Source organism: Chrysemys picta, chromosome 8 (assembly GCF_011386835.1).
Source record: "Chrysemys picta bellii isolate R12L10 chromosome 8, ASM1138683v2, whole genome shotgun sequence".
In the NCBI taxonomy this organism is placed as follows: Eukaryota; Metazoa; Chordata; order Testudines; family Emydidae; genus Chrysemys; species Chrysemys picta.
Window position 1 is genome coordinate 71,850,991 of NC_088798.1, and position 15,682 is coordinate 71,866,672.

The 15,682-nt window shown below is 60.8% G+C and overlaps 1 protein-coding gene across 9 annotated transcripts in view; it reads left to right on the forward strand.

The window, feature by feature from the left end:
* ARAP3 (ArfGAP with RhoGAP domain, ankyrin repeat and PH domain 3) overlaps positions 1-15,682 on the forward strand; it is a 59,203-nt gene that overhangs the window by 39,079 nt on the left and 4,442 nt on the right. For 2 of the 9 annotated variants that reach the window (XM_024107139.3, XM_042840731.2), the window contains exons 19-33: positions 252-315; positions 1,003-1,166; positions 3,867-4,127; positions 4,543-4,648; positions 5,631-5,778; positions 5,859-5,927; positions 6,457-6,531; positions 6,807-6,921; positions 7,855-7,983; positions 8,746-8,879; positions 9,488-9,570; positions 9,986-10,021; positions 13,207-13,270; positions 13,365-13,502; positions 15,160-15,198. In XM_024107139.3, the coding sequence (XP_023962907.1) occupies positions 252-315; positions 1,003-1,166; positions 3,867-4,127; positions 4,543-4,648; positions 5,631-5,778; positions 5,859-5,927; positions 6,457-6,531; positions 6,807-6,921; positions 7,855-7,983; positions 8,746-8,879; positions 9,488-9,570; positions 9,986-10,021; positions 13,207-13,270; positions 13,365-13,502; positions 15,160-15,198 (1,625 nt within the window). Of the gene's footprint in view, positions 1-251; positions 316-1,002; positions 1,167-3,866; positions 4,128-4,542; positions 4,649-5,630; positions 5,779-5,858; positions 5,928-6,456; positions 6,532-6,806; positions 6,922-7,854; positions 7,984-8,745; positions 8,880-9,487; positions 9,571-9,985; positions 10,022-13,157; positions 13,271-13,364; positions 13,503-15,159; positions 15,199-15,682 lie in introns of all 9 variants that reach the window. The other 7 variants (XM_005280878.4, XM_024107142.3, XM_005280879.5 and 4 more) reach the window with 7 other exon arrangements.

The following is a 15,682-nucleotide window of genomic DNA, read 5'->3' on the forward strand; positions in this document are numbered from 1 at the left end:
CCCAGCAGGGCTGCATTGCGGTGCTGGGTCAGTGAGCCTTGTACTGTGTGGCTGAGCATTGTTCACCACCAGCCATGCCCCACCCCAGAGGCTGCATTCTGGTGCTGGGTCAGTGATTGCACACACACAGTAGTATGTAAAGCATCGGGATCCTTCTAGCTGACCCTCAGTGGGGACCCGGCACTGCGCGAGGTCTCTCCCTGGCCCCTAGGTGGGATTTGCATCTGAAGTCTCCATTTGCTCCTGTGCAGGCCTGGTCCCCCTCACTGAGACTCCTGAGAAGAAGGAGGTGCTGATCCTGGTGGAGATGGGGAGGTGAGCTCTCCTGGGACATGGTGCAGGCTGAATCCCAGCCGCCCTCTCGCGGGATGCCCTGGGCAGATGGGCAGCGCCTCCTGCCTGCAAGGAGGTGTTACTGGCCCAGGGTCTGGAGCAGACTAAGCTGGGGCGACAGGGGGGGGAATAAACACACAGACAGCCTGGTCAGTGGACTCCCAGGGAGTGGAGTCTGGGCACAGCTGGGGGAGAGGAGCCTGCATGAGCCTGCATGGGGGCGGGGGAATCTAATCCTTGCCCCGGGGCGGGAGCAGTGCTGTGTTTGCTGGGCCAGCGCAGGCTGAACAGCCCCGCAGTGTGGCCCCTCATCACGGGGGGCAACCTGAGGCTCACCCTAGATTTTCCTTTTGTCTAATTCCCCCCATTGCTCTGAGCCCCATTGGGGTTAGCCGATCTGGACCTGGGAGGGCATGCTCCAAGCTATGCCCCTCCACCCCCTGGGTCTCCCCTAAATGTCTGCCCTGCCCCCTGGGGCTTGGGCGGGAGCCGTGCCTGTAGACAGACCTGTGTCTGGTGAGAGGAGCCAGCCAGCTCTCCCGTGCCTGCACCAGGGCAGTGGGGTGTGCCAGGGGCAGGAACGGAGCTGGGGTGGGGGTGCTGTGGGAGTCAGGCCCTGCACTGTGTCCCCAGCTGGGTTTCATCCCCTGCTCTCTGCCCTGTCCTCAGGACCTTTTACCTGCAGGGGGTGACACGGATGGACTTCGCAGCATGGTGCGCGGACATCCAGGCCTCGGCGGGGGGACGGGGCAACGCCCTGCGCGACCAGCAGCTCAGCAGGAGTGATATCCCCATCCTCGTGGACAGCTGCATTGCCTTCATCACCCAGTACGGTGAGCCCCTCTGCTTGGGGCTGGCCTGGCGCCTCCTGCTGGGTGCTGGCAGTGCTGCCAGGAGCCCTGTGTAACGATGCTGCCCTTGGTGGGACCCAACTGAGAGTGCCAATTCAGGACAAATTGCTTAAAACAGGGCAGTTACAGCCCAAGACTGGGGTTTTTCCACCTCTAAGGCAAACCAACCAGACAGAGAGGACTTTGGTTTTACCCCACTGGCTAACCACAAGTCACACAAGCAATTCCCTTAGACACTCCAGTTTCCCAATATCACCACCAGTGCCACTTGTTATGGGGACAAATGGTTATCAAAACCAATACCCCAGTAAAAGAAAAAAAAGTTCTCTCGATCCCAAAAGACCAAGCCCCAGATCCAAGTCAATATACAAATCAGATCTTACCCACAAATCACACTGTTGCCAGTCCTTTAGAATCTAAAATCTAAAGGTTTATTCATAAAAGGAAAAAGATATAGTTGAGAGCTAGAATTGGTTAAATGGAATCAATTACTCACAGTAATGGCAAAGTTTTTGGTTCAGGCTTGCAGCAGTGATGGAATCAGGGCCGGCTTTAGGCCGATTCAGCCGATTCGGCTGAATTGGGCCCCGCGCTGCAGCTATCAACCCCGCCCCGCCCCCAGCTCACTTCCCCGGCCCCTCCTCCCCTCCCCTGAACGCCCCGCCCCCTCCCCTGCTTCCCGCGAATCAGAGATTCGCGGGAAGTCTGAGACGAAGCAGGGGCGGGCCAGCAGCACGAGGTAAGCTGGGGTGGGGGCGGGAGAAGGGCTCCGGGGAGGCGCGCCCATCCCGCAGGCCCCAGCGGCTCTGGCCCGGCTTGGCTCCAGCCCGGCCCAGTCCCCGCGGCTCGGGGCCCCCCGTCCCCCCCGCGGTGCGGCTCGGCTCGGGTCCCCCCCCCAGCGCAGCTTCCGCGGCGCGGCTGGGATTCCCCCCGGCGCGGCGCGGCTCGGGTCCCCCCGTCCCTGGCCCCCCGGTGGCGCGGCTCGGGTCCCCCCGGCCCCCCGGCGGCGCGGCTTCCACGGCGCGGCTGGGACCCCCGGCGCGGCTTCCACGGCGCGGCTGGGACCCCCGGCGCGGCCCCCGCGGCGCGGCTCGGGTCCCCCCGGCCCCGGCCCCCCCGCGGCGTGGCTCGGGTCCCCCCCCACCACCTCCGGCGCGGCTTCCGCGGCGCGGCTGGGATCCCCCACACCACCGGCGCGGCTTCCGCGGTGCGGCTGGGATTCCCCCCAGCGCGGCTCCTGCGGCGCGGCTCGGGTCCCCCCGGCCCCCCGGCGGCACGGCGCGGCTCGGGTCCCCCCCGGCCCCCCCGCGGCGCGGCTCGGGTCCTGGGGGTGGGGCTTGTAGCAAGCCCCGCCCCCAGGAATCGGGCCCCGCTCTTGGTAAAGCCGGCCCTGGATGGAATAAACTGCAGGCTCAAATCAAGTCTCTGGAGTACATCCACAGCTGGGATGGGTCATTCAGTCCTTTGTTCAGAGCTTCAGTTTGCAGCAAAGTCCCACCAGAGGTCTGAAGCAGGATTGAGGACAAGATGGAGGAGCTGCAGCAGCCTTTTATAGTCTCTTGTCATGTGGCCTTTCTTTCTTTGTTCCAAAGACAAGCATTCGGGCACATGGCAAGAAAAAAACCTTAGAGTTCTGTCCATAGGCATGTCTCTGTATACCTTGCTGAGTCACAAATTTGTTAGTCTCTAAGGCCTTGGCTACACTGGTGATGTACAGCGCTGCAACTTGCTGTGCTCAGGGGTGTGAAAAAACACCCCCCTGAGCGCAGCGAGTACAGCGCTGTAAAGAGCCAGTGTAATCAGAGTATGCAGTGCTGCATGCTCGCTCGCACCACTGCAAGCTTTTCCCCTCGGAGAGGTGGAGTACATACAGCGCTGGGAGAGCTCTCTCGCAGCACTGGCGGCGCGACTACACTCGCGCTTCATAGTGCTGCCGCGGCAGCGCTGTGAAGTCCCAAGTGTAGCCAAGGCCTAAGGTGCCACAAGTACTCCTGTTCTTTTTGTGGATACAGACTAATACGGCTGCTACTCTGAAAGGTGTATCTGCCTTCTTTCAATGGGTCAGTTGTATAGCTGATGGTCCTTAATGAGCCATCAAGCAGGCTAGGAAGAGCTGACACCAACTTGTCTCGGGTGTCACCCAGAAGCACAGCATAAGTTTGAAATACAGACAGTATAGAGCCAATATTCATAACTTCAACTACAAAAATGATATAGATATAGCATAATCATAACCAGCAAATCATAACCTTCCCATAGACACCTCACACGACAACCTTTGTACAATATTTGCTGCAAATATATAACAGTGGTTGCAACAGTGATCTATATGGTTACAGATTATGTCAACAATTTTACACCTTGTGCCACGTTCTCCTCAGCAGCAGGTGGCACTGCCTCAGGGAGAGTGCAGAGCTGCCCACTTGTCCATCAGGCATCTCCTGAGATGGCATGGGGCAGCCACTGGGAGCAGGCTGCAAGGGCATGCTCCAAGCTACCCCCAACACGCACACACACTGATCTGGGCCTCGGAGGGCACACTGTGATCTACCTGCTTATGCCACCACCAACCCCCGCACACACACACACACACAGATCTAGAGCTGGGAGGGCACACTCCCCATTAGTCCACTACCTGCCCCACCCCTGCATTGGTTGCGCTGATCTGGGCTCCCCCTTTAGCACGCAGGTCCCACGACATGGTCTCTCTCTCGCGCGCTCTGCCCACAGGGCTGCGACATGAAGGCATTTACCGGAAGAACGGGGCCAAATCCCGGATCAAGGTGCTGATGGAGCAGTTCCGCAGGGATGCCCGCAATGTCAAGCTGCGGATCAGTGACAACTTCATTGAGGACGTGACCGATGTGCTGAAGAGATTCTTCCGGGAGCTTGAGGACCCCGTCTTCACCTCGGAGCTGCACCCCCAATGGAAGGAGGCTGCGGGTACCCATCTCCCTGCCGTCCTCCCTGCCGTCCCTCGGCCTCGCCACGCAGCAGCTGTTCTCTGCCTTGGGCTCCCTCTCACCCTGACGCCGCTTCTCCTGCCACCAAGGGCCACATGGCAGGGACAGACCTAGGCTAGCCCAGTGCTGAGCTCTGCTGGTGGGGGGCGCTCTGGGCCCCATTCTCCCCCTGCCCCTGGCTCCATCATTTGCACCAATGCACGGAGGTTGGGAATTATCCCAGTCTGACCTGGAGCACTGGCCCCACGAGGGGCCGGGTGATTGTTGTGAGTGTGGGTAAGTTGGGGCACAGCTCCCTGCCAGTCCATGCATGGCCTGGGGCCAGCAGCTCATGCCCGGTGATGGTAGTTGTGCCTTTGCGCAGTGTTGTGTTTGTGACCATCTGCTTCCTCCAGCAATAGCCCTGAAGCCCCAACGGCTGGAGCGCTACAAGGAGCTGATCAACCGCCTGCCCCGCCTCAACCGCAGGACACTGGCTGCTCTGATTGGTCACCTCTACCGGTCAGTCTGTCCCTCCTCGGGCAGTGTGCATATGTCACTTCCTCAGGAAACAGCATGGTCTAGGAAATCGGGGGACCATCACCGGCTGACCTGGTTCAGTCCAGACATGCCGTGTGCACTGTCTGCCCCCTTCACTTCCCACCTAGCTTCAGGGTCTCTTGGTCCCCTAGGGATATGGAGTGGCCAATGCCAGTGGTGGGTGATACAGGTATAGAGTTTGACAAATGGCCCTGGGACACGCCCCTGTCTCTGAGCTGTGCGGACAGGCTGGGAGGACCGTGCAGTTAGTCTGGGGCTGGGCCTTCCCTCTGGCAGCAAAAAATGGCAAGCAATCGTGCAACCGAAGGTGACTTGTCTGCATTTCTCAGAGGTCGGCACAGACCAGCTTGCAGGGATAGCATTCTGTAATCTTTGTGAGGTTTTTTTTCCCCTTTCTCCCCAGTTGTTATCTTCTGGTTCTATTTTGCCAGAAAATGTCCCATAGTTGGGGCTTCACACTTTCATGTTCTTTCCATCTTCCTTTTATTTGTAACTTTTCAGAACTTTCCCGACACCGGAGGAGTCACAGAGCAGCCAGATGCCAGTCAGTTCTGCCCTTTGCTGCTATGTGACTTTTCCAAAGGTGGAAATGTTACAAAGAACACAGAGGGAAATTGGAAGAAGTGGGGGAAACCCGCTCCGAGGCCATTGCACGTTCAAGTGCATTCAGTGGCCAAAAGAGGGAAGAACAAAAGGCCAAAAACTTGACATTCAAAGTGTCGAAATTAAAGTTTTTAATTTTACATTTTGATGAAAAAAAGTGGAAAATTTCATAACCCTGTGACCTTTCCCCTCCCCCATGGAAATAGAAAAAGGTTTAGAACAAGAAGTTCTGCCTGACTCCAGCAGCTGGATGGGTGGTTCTGAACGGCCCAGCCTCGTCCCATGCTGGGGCTGCTGGGCACGCTCTGAGAACTCTCTCTCTCTCTGCCCCGGCTCGCAGCGTGCAGAAATGTGCTGACTTCAATCAGATGAGCACCAAGAACCTGTCACTGCTCTTTGCTCCCAGCCTTTTCCAGACAGACGGCAAAGGGGAACACGAGGTCAAGGTGATGGAGGACCTGATTGATAACTACGTCCGCATTTTCAACGTAAGCCCCCCACTTGCCCCACCTCCCCCAGCACTGTCTCCTCTCCCTCCTGCACCTCACGTCCCTTCTCTTGCCGCTAGATTGACGAGGACCAGGTGTCGCAGATGGATCTAGAGAACAGCCTCATCACTACCTGGAGGGATGTGCAGGTACGGGCGCCATGCACTCCCCATGTCTTGGATCCTCCTGCTGATTTGTCCATAGCCTCTGCCTGGGCCCGTGGACATGGGTGAGCTTCCATGGTGGAGGCAGATGGCTGGAGAGCAGCCCACCACAGGCCCATGGCTGCAAGTCCTCTGTCCCTGCATAGATCCCAGCTCCAGCATGGGCTGCCCTAGCCACACAATGGGCCCTGTGTTTGCTCTGCAATGAGATCATCTCTTACAAGGCCTCCCCAGGAACAGGAAAGGGCCCTGCCTCCCTGCCTCACCCTGCCCCAGGCCTTCGTGCTCCTGGCCCCTCTCCCTGGTGGGTGGGGCCCCCAACCTGCTCTGTAACTCCCACCCTTCTCACCCTGGGCACTGGTCACAGCGTGCAGCCACTCTGCATGCAAGCATCCCCTTCCTCAGCTCCCTGCAAGCAGACACTGAGAGCTGCTGGCTCAGACCCACCCGTGGCAGTCTCCCAGTCCAGCACTTCACCCAGGCTTTGCCCACCCTCTGCCCTCTCTCCCCGCAGCTCTCACAGGCTGGAGATCTCATCATTGAGGTTTACCTGGAGCAGAAGCTGCCAGACTGCTGTGTCACCCTGAAGGTGAGTGAGCATGTCTTGGCTGCAGCCATGGCTCGGGCAGGGCAGCTGCATGGCCCACCCTCCATATCCCGGCCTTGCTGTCAGCTGGATGGGAGCCTTCACGGGGCCGGAGCTGTGCTGCAGGGTGGGGAGATCTCCCAGTGCCTGGTGGGTGGGGGCGCCACTCTCTGGCTAATTCCCATTCTGCTGCCGGCAGACTCGGTGGCACCCAGAGAAGGCTCAGGCCTTGGCCGGGGTGGGGACTGGGGATGAGCTGATCTTTGCGCTTCCCATAGGTGTCGCCTACCATGACGGCGGAGGAGCTGACCAATCAGGTGCTGGAGATGCGCAACATGCCAGCGAGCCTGGACATCTGGCTGACCTTTGAGGCCCTGGAGAATGGGGAGCTGGGTGAGTGACGGGGACGTCTCTTCACTGGGCGTGCTGGGGGCTGGCTGGGTGATGGGGGTGCTTCTCCACTGGGGGGACTGGGGGCTGGCTGGGTGACGGGGTGCTTCTCCATTGGAGGGGCTGGCTAGGTGACAGGGGTGCTTCTCCATTGGGGGTGAGGACTGGTTGAGTGACAGGGGGTGCTTCTCCATTGGGGGGGCTGGCTGGGTGACAGGGGTGCTTCTCCATTGGGGGGGCTGGCTGGGTGACAGGGGTGCTTCTCCATTGGGGGCGGGTTGAGTGACAGGGGTGCTTCTCCATTGGGGGGGCTGGTTGGGTGACAAGGGTGCTTCTTTATTGGAGGTGGGGGCTGGTTGAGTGACGGGGGCACTTCTCCACTGTGGGGGCTGGGGGCTGGCTGGGTGACAGGGGTGCTTCTCCATTGCGGGGGCTGTTTGGATGACGGGAGTGTTGTCTCTCTATTGGGATGGGGGGACAGGTGAGTAGCGGGGGGAGCACCTCACCATGGGGGTGGGGGCTGGGTGAGTGGCAATGGAGACGGGGGAGGGATGGGGGTGGCCTCTCGTCATTGGAGTGGGGGGCTGAATGGCGGCAGCACTTCTCCATGGGAGCGGGGGTGATCGCTCACCATTGGGGGTGGGGGCTGGGAGGGGGCCCATAGGGCTGTGGGGGAGGAAGGTTGGACCACTCCGTCCATGCAGCGCTCACACCTTGGATCCCCTCTCCCTGCCTCCGCGGCCCCAGATGCTGCAGAGGCAGGGGGTGCCCATGTCTTCTGACAGTCCCGCGCCCTGGCATAGCATGGCAGCACTGGCCCTGTCTGGGCTGTAGCGGGCCTGGCCCTGCTGAGGGAGCTGGACCCTCCCTGGCCTCAGGGCCCACGGCAGTTCCTCTGCTGCCCGGGGTGCAAACGGCCTCCTTTCCTCTCTGTAGAGCGTCCCCTGCACCCCAAGGAGAAGGTCCTGGAGCAGGCTCTGCAGTGGTGCAAGCTGCCTGAGCCCAGTACCGCCTACCTGCTGGTGAGGAAGGTTCCCATTGGACAAGGCAGCTGTCTCTTCACAGGTAAGCACCACCCGCCTTGACTAGGCTGCAAGGCCCTGCTTGAGCCCAGGGCCATTCCTGCGGGGCAAGGTGCAGCACACGGAGCAAGGCCAGCTCCTGCTGCCCATGGCCCCAGTCCAGCCCCGGCCCTGGCCCCAGCTCCCTCTGCCCAAGGCCCCAGCCCCAGTTCCCCTACCCATGGCTCCAGTCCAGCCCCAGCCTCAGCTTCCCCTGACCATGGCCCCGGGCCCAGCTTCCCCTGCCCATGGCCCCAATCCGGCCCCAGCCCCAGCTCCCCCTGCCCATGGCCCCAGCCTGCCTCAGCATCAGATCCCCCTGCTCATGGCCTCTGTCAGGCCCTGCCTTGCCCATGGCTCTGGCCCAGACCAGCCATGGGACCCAGAGCAGCAGCACTGGTTGGTCCCCGTGGCCCGCCCAGTCTGTGGCCTATGCTGAGGCTGCCTGCGGGGGGGGCAGTCAGTGCCTGTTGTGCCTCACACCCAGGAGGTGAAAAGAGACTTGTCCTGTTAGTGATGCTCGGAGCTAGCCAGGGCTGTGAAACAGCAACTCCTGCAGGGAAACCAGTGGGACAGAGCCAGGGCGAGGGGGACTTTGACCCTGCTCCTACTGTTTGCCCCCCACCATTGTCTGTCACACACACACACACACACCCTGACCCCTTCCGCTCCTAATCCCCATCCCCAGCCTGCTCCTGCCCTGCCCAGGCCCTCTCTCTGGGTGCCCAGGACATTCCTCACCCCCTTGTTCTTCCCTGTCGTGCAGGTGCCAAGCGCGAGAGCCCCAAGTGTGGGGTGCTGAAGTGTCGGGAGGAGCCCCCCAAACTCCTGGGCTGCAAGTTTCAGGAGCGATACTTTGTCATCCAGGATCACAAGCTGCTGCTGCTGAAGGAGAAAAGGGTAAAGCAGGACCCAGACCTGGTGCTCCGGGGCAGCCCAGACACGGGTGCAGCGCTGGGCTAGGAGGGGGCCTGCCACAGCCCCTGGGATCAGGGCCCCCCTCTCCTGTGGTGGAAAGCTCTCCCAGAGATCGGGCAGGAAGGCCAACGCCCTGCCCTGCCTCCAGCCACGGGAATGGGGCGTGCGGTCTGGGGGGAGGGACTGCCAGACCTGGCTCTGAGAGGCGGCCGTTCGGCCAGCTTGTGCCAGGGGAAGGTTCTGGATTCTCTCTGTGCCCCTCACACACCCAAGTCTTGGGGCCCTTTTCCCCTGTGCAGAGTGGGAGGCCCTGTCCCATCCCTGGGGCTGGTTGAGAGGGGTGCAGGTGGGGATAGGAGGCCTCAGGGAGAGGAAGAGAGGGGTGCCAGTGAGGCTGGAAGGGCTGGGCTAGTGTGGGAGGGTGCTGGCAGAGAGCGGAGTGTAGGGCTTGGGGAGGGGAGGAGAGCCGGCAGAAAGAGGAGGGCAGGTCGGGGTGAGGGGAGGTGTGCAGACGGGGAGGGCAAGGCAGGGCTGGGGGGATGGGGAATGTCCATGGGGGCAGGGCTGAGTGTCTGGCTTTCTCTTCCCAGAGTGCCCGGCCGGAGCGGGAGTGGCCCCTCAACATGGCCAAGGTTTACATGGGGATTCGGAAGAAGCTGAAGCCGCCGTCCCAGTAAGAGTCGGGCTTGGGGTGCAGGACCCTTCCGAGCAGTAACGCCTGCACTGATGATAACCTCCCCACACCCGCTGCCCAGAGCCGGCCCCAGCACTGTGCCTGGCATCTGTCAGCACCCCCACTTCCCTGCCCTGTTTGCAAGCACTACCCCTAACTCTACCCCAGACTTGTCCTACAGCCTCAGGCGTGACCTCCGCCAGGAGGAGCCCTGATTCGACCCCCCTTGTGCCAGGTGAGCTCTAATCCCATCACCCAGCTGCAGTGCCCCAGCTCCAGAGCCAGCCTGATAGGGACCTGCCAGTCTGCCCCAGCTCGGACCCTGCGACCCCCCCAGTTCAAGCCCCCGCCCACCTGGAGCTCTGGCTCTAGCACCTGCCCTGGCCTGATTGTGCCTTGTGTCCCTCTGCTCTAGGTGGGGATTCACTCTGATCCTGGACAAGCAGCAGCTGTGAGTACCTCATGGGGTCCCCTTGCCCCAGGGACGCAGGATGTCGGGGTCCCTGTAGCCATGGCCTGCTGCTCGGGATCCCCGGCAACTAGGGCTCAGGAACCTGACGCAGGGAGCTGGAACCTGAGAGCAGACAAGTTCTGCCAAAGCCACTAGCTGCCCATCCTGGTGGCACAGACTGCAGAGCATCAGCAGCATGGACATTGCCTGCTCCCTGCCCCCCATCCCACTCTCCCCCACTGGCCCCTGCTCCCTGTGCTGAATACACACACGTGTGCACTGGCCTCTGCCCATGAATTCACTACTCCCCACATGAGCTTTCCAGACTGCCCAGACTTGCTCTGGGGCTCCAGGGCCCACCATGAGCTGCATCTTTAAGAGCGCCCAGCACATGGCCTCCTGCACCCCCGGTTCCAGTTGAGAGTCTGCTGGCCCCAGCCCATCCCCTGTGATGGGCCAGATGCTTGTACATCCCCATGTCCTTTCTCACGGTCTGAGTCCTCATCCAGTGAGCCTGCCAGGGTGTGTGGTCCTGATGGCATGTTCCCACTGCCCCCATGAGCTCATTGCATCTCACACTGCTCTACACAGATTTCAGAGTAGCAGCCGTGTTAGTCTGTATCCGCAAAAAGAACAGGAGTACTTGTGGCACCTTAGAGACTAACAAATTTATTAGAGCATAAGCTTTCATGGGCTACAGCCCACTTTTTCGGATGCATAGAATGGAACATATATTGAGGAGATATATATACACACATACAGAGAGCATGAACAGGTGGGAGTTGTCTTACCAACTTATCAAGCATTCTTAAAACTACAATACCCACCTGCTGAAGTGAAAAAACAGATTGACAGAGCCAGACGAGTACCCAGAAGTCACCTCCTACAAGACAAGCCCAACAAAGAAAATAACAGAACACCACTAGCTGTCACCTTCAGCCCCCAACTAAAACCTCTCCAGCACATCATCAAAGATCTACAACCTATCCTGAAAGATGATCCCTCACTCTCACAGATCTTGGGAGACAGACCTGTCCTCGCTTACAGACAACCCCCCAACCTAAAGCAAATACTCACCAGCAACCACACATCACTGAACAAAAACACTGACCCAGGAACCTATCCTTGTAACAAAGCCCGATGCCAACTCTGTCCACATATCTATTCAAGTGACATCATCATAGGACCTAATCACATCAGCCATACCATCAGGGGCTCATTCACCTGCACATCTACCAATGTGATATATGCCATCATGTGCCAGCAATGCCCCTCTGTCATGTACATTGGCCAAACCGGACAGTCTCTACGCAAAAGAATTCATGGACACAAATCTGACATCAGGAATCATAATACTCAAAAACCAGTGGGAGAACACTTTAACCTGTCTGGTCATTCAATGACAGACCTGCGGGTGGCTATTTTACAACAGAAAAACTTCAGAAACAGACTCCAACGAGAGACTGCTGAGCTGGAATTGATATGCAAACTAGATACAATCAATTTAGGATTGAATAAGGACTGGGAATGGCTGAGCCATTACAAACATTGAATCTATCTCCCCTTGTAAGTATTCTCACACTTCTTATCAAACTGTCTGTACTGGGCTATCTTGATTATCACTTCAAAAATTTTTTTTCACTTACTTAATTGGCCTCTCAGAGTTGGTAAGACAACTCCCACCTGTTAATGCTCTCTGTATTTGTGTATATATATCTCCTCAATATATGTTCCATTCTATGCATCCGAAGAAGTGGGCTGTAGCCCACGAAAGCTTATGCTCTAATAAATTTGTTAGTCTCTAAGGTGCCACAAGTATTCCTGTTCTTTTTGCTCTACACAGTATCCCTGGGACAGCTGTGCACCCCCCGCCACCACTGCCAGCCCCCAGAGCGCTGTCCCTGCCCGTGTACTCTGCTGGAGTAGTGCTGAGCAGCCAGCAGGCCCAGCGGCCAGGCCCAGCTCGGGGCTGGTATCTGGCAGTACTGCTAGGGATACAAGCCAGCTGGGCCCGATTCCTGGGGGCGGGGCTTGCTACAAGCCCCGCCCCCAGGACCCGAGCCACGCCGCGGGGGGGACACCCGAGCCGCGGGTGGGAGGGGCGGGGGGACCCGAGCCCTGCCGCGGGGGGACGGGGGACGGGGGAACCCGAGCCCCGCCGCGCCGCGGGGGGGGACGGGGGGACCCGAGCCGCGCCGTGGGGGGACGGGGGGATCCGAGCCGCGCCGTGGGGACGGGGGGGAGCCGAGCTGCACTGTGGGGGTGGGGACGGGGGGGAGCCGAGCCGCGCCGCGGGGGGGACGGGGACGGGGGGACCCGAGCCCCGCCGTGGGGGCTGCGCCGGGGGGGGGGACCCGAGCTGCGGGGACCGGGCCGGAGCCGGGCCCCGGGGGCCGGGCTGGAGCCAGGCCAGAGCCGCTGGGGCCTGCCGGAACGGGCCGCGCCACCCCGGAGCCCTTCTCCCGCCCCCACCCCAGCTTACCTCATGCTGCTGGCCCGCCCCTGCTTCGTCTCAGACTTCCCGCGAATCTCTGATTCGCGGGAAGCAGGGGAGGGGGCGGGGCGTGCAGGGCAGGGGAGGAGGGGCCGGGGAAGTGAGCTGCAGCTCTTGGTGCGGGGCCCAATTCAGCCGAATTGGCTGAATCGGCCTAAAGCCGGCCCTGGCTAGGGATTCAAGCCAGCTGCATGACACCAGACAAACCGCTTCCCTTTTCTTTCCCCTTCAGTCCCTCTGGCCTGGCATGTGACCCCTGTGGCTGTGCAATATGAAGGCTGAGAATGGTAACTGCCCCACAGCCAAGGAGTCTGGGGGCCAGGGCTGGGCTGCCGGCTCTCTCCCCTCACATTCCCGTACCGTGTAGCTGGGGGAGCCAGAACGTTCGCGGATTGTGACTGTGCACAAAGCTCTCAGCACTACACGGAGACAGTGCTGGCATTGGCGCTAGTTAGAGTGAGCTCCCCGGGCTGTGCGGTTAGCTGATCCCGGCTGGGCTCCCAGCCCCCTGGCCTCTGTGTGGGGAACTTCCCATCTTCAGCCAGCCCCTGGGGAAGCTGAGATCCAGGCAGGCAGGGCCCTGCAATGATGATGTCATTACAGCGAGCTGCCCTTGGTAACACCTTCCTCTGTGGGTAGCAGCAGGTGCCAGATCCCCAAAATCCAGCCAGTGTCTCCTCTGGCTCTGCAGGTACCTGGCATGTGCGGGGCAGGCCGAGCTGTGGGACTGGACCACCAGCATTCTGAAGGCTCAGGTGGGTGAGAGCCGGAGTGCCAGGCATGCAACGGGCCTGGGGCAGGGTGGGGGCTGGGAACGCCAAGCAGTGACATGTTGGCACTCTCATGCAGCACGACGACCTGCGCCCAGTGATCATGAGACGGCGCTCCTCCTCCGACCTCACCAAGCAGAAGTTTGGCACCATGCCCCTGATCCCTCTGCGGGGAGACAATACAGATGCCACCATGCTCTCTGCCAACCAGACCCTGGTAAGGCAGCGCCAGCATCCCCAGAGCCTTGCAGTGACAGGCTGCCAGCCCACGGCGCCACCTCCAAACACCCTCACCCGGCTCCAGACAGGCTCGGGAGAACCAGTGAACCACGCAGGGGTGCTGCAGGCTGTGTCTGTCGTGCAGGGCTGCCTCTCTGTGCTGTGGGTGTGAGAGCTGGGCCGGGCTGGGCGGGGGGTAATCTGGGTGTGAGTGGGGCTGGGCACTGTGCAGGTGGGGCCATGTTTGCGGGCGGGGCCGCGTCTGCAGGGGGCCTACCTGTGGCGCCATGTCTGCGGGAGGGGGCTGCCTGCGGGGCAGTGTTGGCGGGCGAGGCTGCGTCTGCGAGGGGTGTGTGTGTGTGTGCTACCGGCGGGGCCGTGTCTGCGGGGGGAGGGCAGCTATGGTGACCAGGTGTCTGGTTTTCAACCAGAACACCCGGTTGAAAAGCGATCCCGGTGGCTCTGGTCAGCACTGCTGACCGGTTGACTGTCCGGTTGGTGGCGCCGCACAGGGGGGCTGGCAGGCTCCCTTCTAGCCTCCATGCAACGCAGCTCCCGGGAAGTAGCCGGCATATCCCCCTCCAGCTACTATGCATAGGGGCAGCCATGAGGCTCTGCACGCTGCCCCCACCCCAAGCGCTGCCACCTCAGCTCCTGTTCACTGGGAACTGTGGCCAATGGGAGTTGCGGGGATGGTGCCTGCGGACGGGGCAGCGCGTAGAGCCTCCTGGCCGCACCTGCGGGTAGAAGCAGGAGGGGGGACATGCTGCTGCTTCCGGGAGCTGCTTGAGGTAAGCGCTGCCCAGAGCCTGAGCCCCTGACCCCCTCCCGGGCCCCAACCCCCTGCCTGAGCCCCAGCTCTGTTCCCCCTCCTGCCCTCCAAACCCCTCATCTCCAGCCCTGCCCCAGAGCCCGCACTCCCAGCCAGAGCTCTCACTCCCTGCCCCGTGTCCCAACCCCCTCCCCTAGCCCTGATCCCCCTCCCGCCCTCCAAACCCCTCATCCCCAGCTCTGCCCAGAGCCCACATCCCCAGACGGAGCCCTCACTCCAACCCTCTGCCCCAACCCAGAGCACCCTCCCACACCCTGAACCCCTCATTTCTGGCCCCACCCCAGAACCGACACCCCCAGCCCAGAGCCCATACCTCCTTCCACACCCCAACCCCCTGTCTCACTCAGAGCCCCCTCCCATACTCTGAACCCCTCGGATCCACCCTCAGGCCGGAGCCCCCTCCTGCACCCAGAACTCCTCATTTCTGGCCCCACCCCAGAGCCTGCACCCCCAGCCAGAGCCCTCTATCTCTCTCGCATCCCAACCTCCTTAGCCAGCCCGGTGAAAATGAGCGAGTGAGTGAGGGTGGGAAGAGCAAGCGACAGAGGGACGGGGGGATGGAGTGAGTGGGGACCACGTCTGTAGGTGGGGCCGTGTCTGTGAGGGGGACTGCCCCCGGGCTGTGACTGCGGGGGGGCTGTGCCTGTGGGTGGGGCTGTGTCTGTGCAGAAGTCCCAGCCCTGCTGCGCAGTGAGCCGTGCACCTCTGTGCATAGCAGTGTGTCCTGCCTGGCCCCACGTGAGGGGTTTGCTTTCCCCTTTGCTGCAGCCTGACCCCTCTGCACTGGCGGTCGCTTACTCTCCCCATCTCCCTCTGTTTCTAGCGCCGCCTGCACACGCGAAGAACTTTGTCTATGTTCTTTGTAAGTATCTGCATGTGGGTTGCATGTTTCCGCAGGGTGCCTTGCTGTGTGCCTTGCCGGGCCATGCCATGCCCTGGGTAGCCCGGGGAGCTCTGGATTAGCTGCAGACACAACACTTCCACTGCACTTCAGGGCCTCCACTCACACCCCATGGGCAATTTGCTTTCCTGATAGTCCCAACCAGGCATGCCCTGTGCAGAGCTATGCCTGGAGGCTGTGCATGGGCTGGGAACCTAGCTCTGAGGAGCATGGACTGGAAAGTGGAGGCCCTAGCCACTTGCACTCCTTAGAGATCCCATGCCCCTTCTCTCAAGCTTTGGTGTCCTGGCCAAATTCGAATCTGGGTCAGTCCACTTGGCCTCCCTAGATTCCCCTGCTCCTTCAGTTGGGCATGGGAGTCCCCTTTCTTTGCTGCCCCAAATGGCTGTTACCATGTGCTGTCCAACAGCTGCCACATCCCAGCCCAGAGATGGGCAATGCAGCC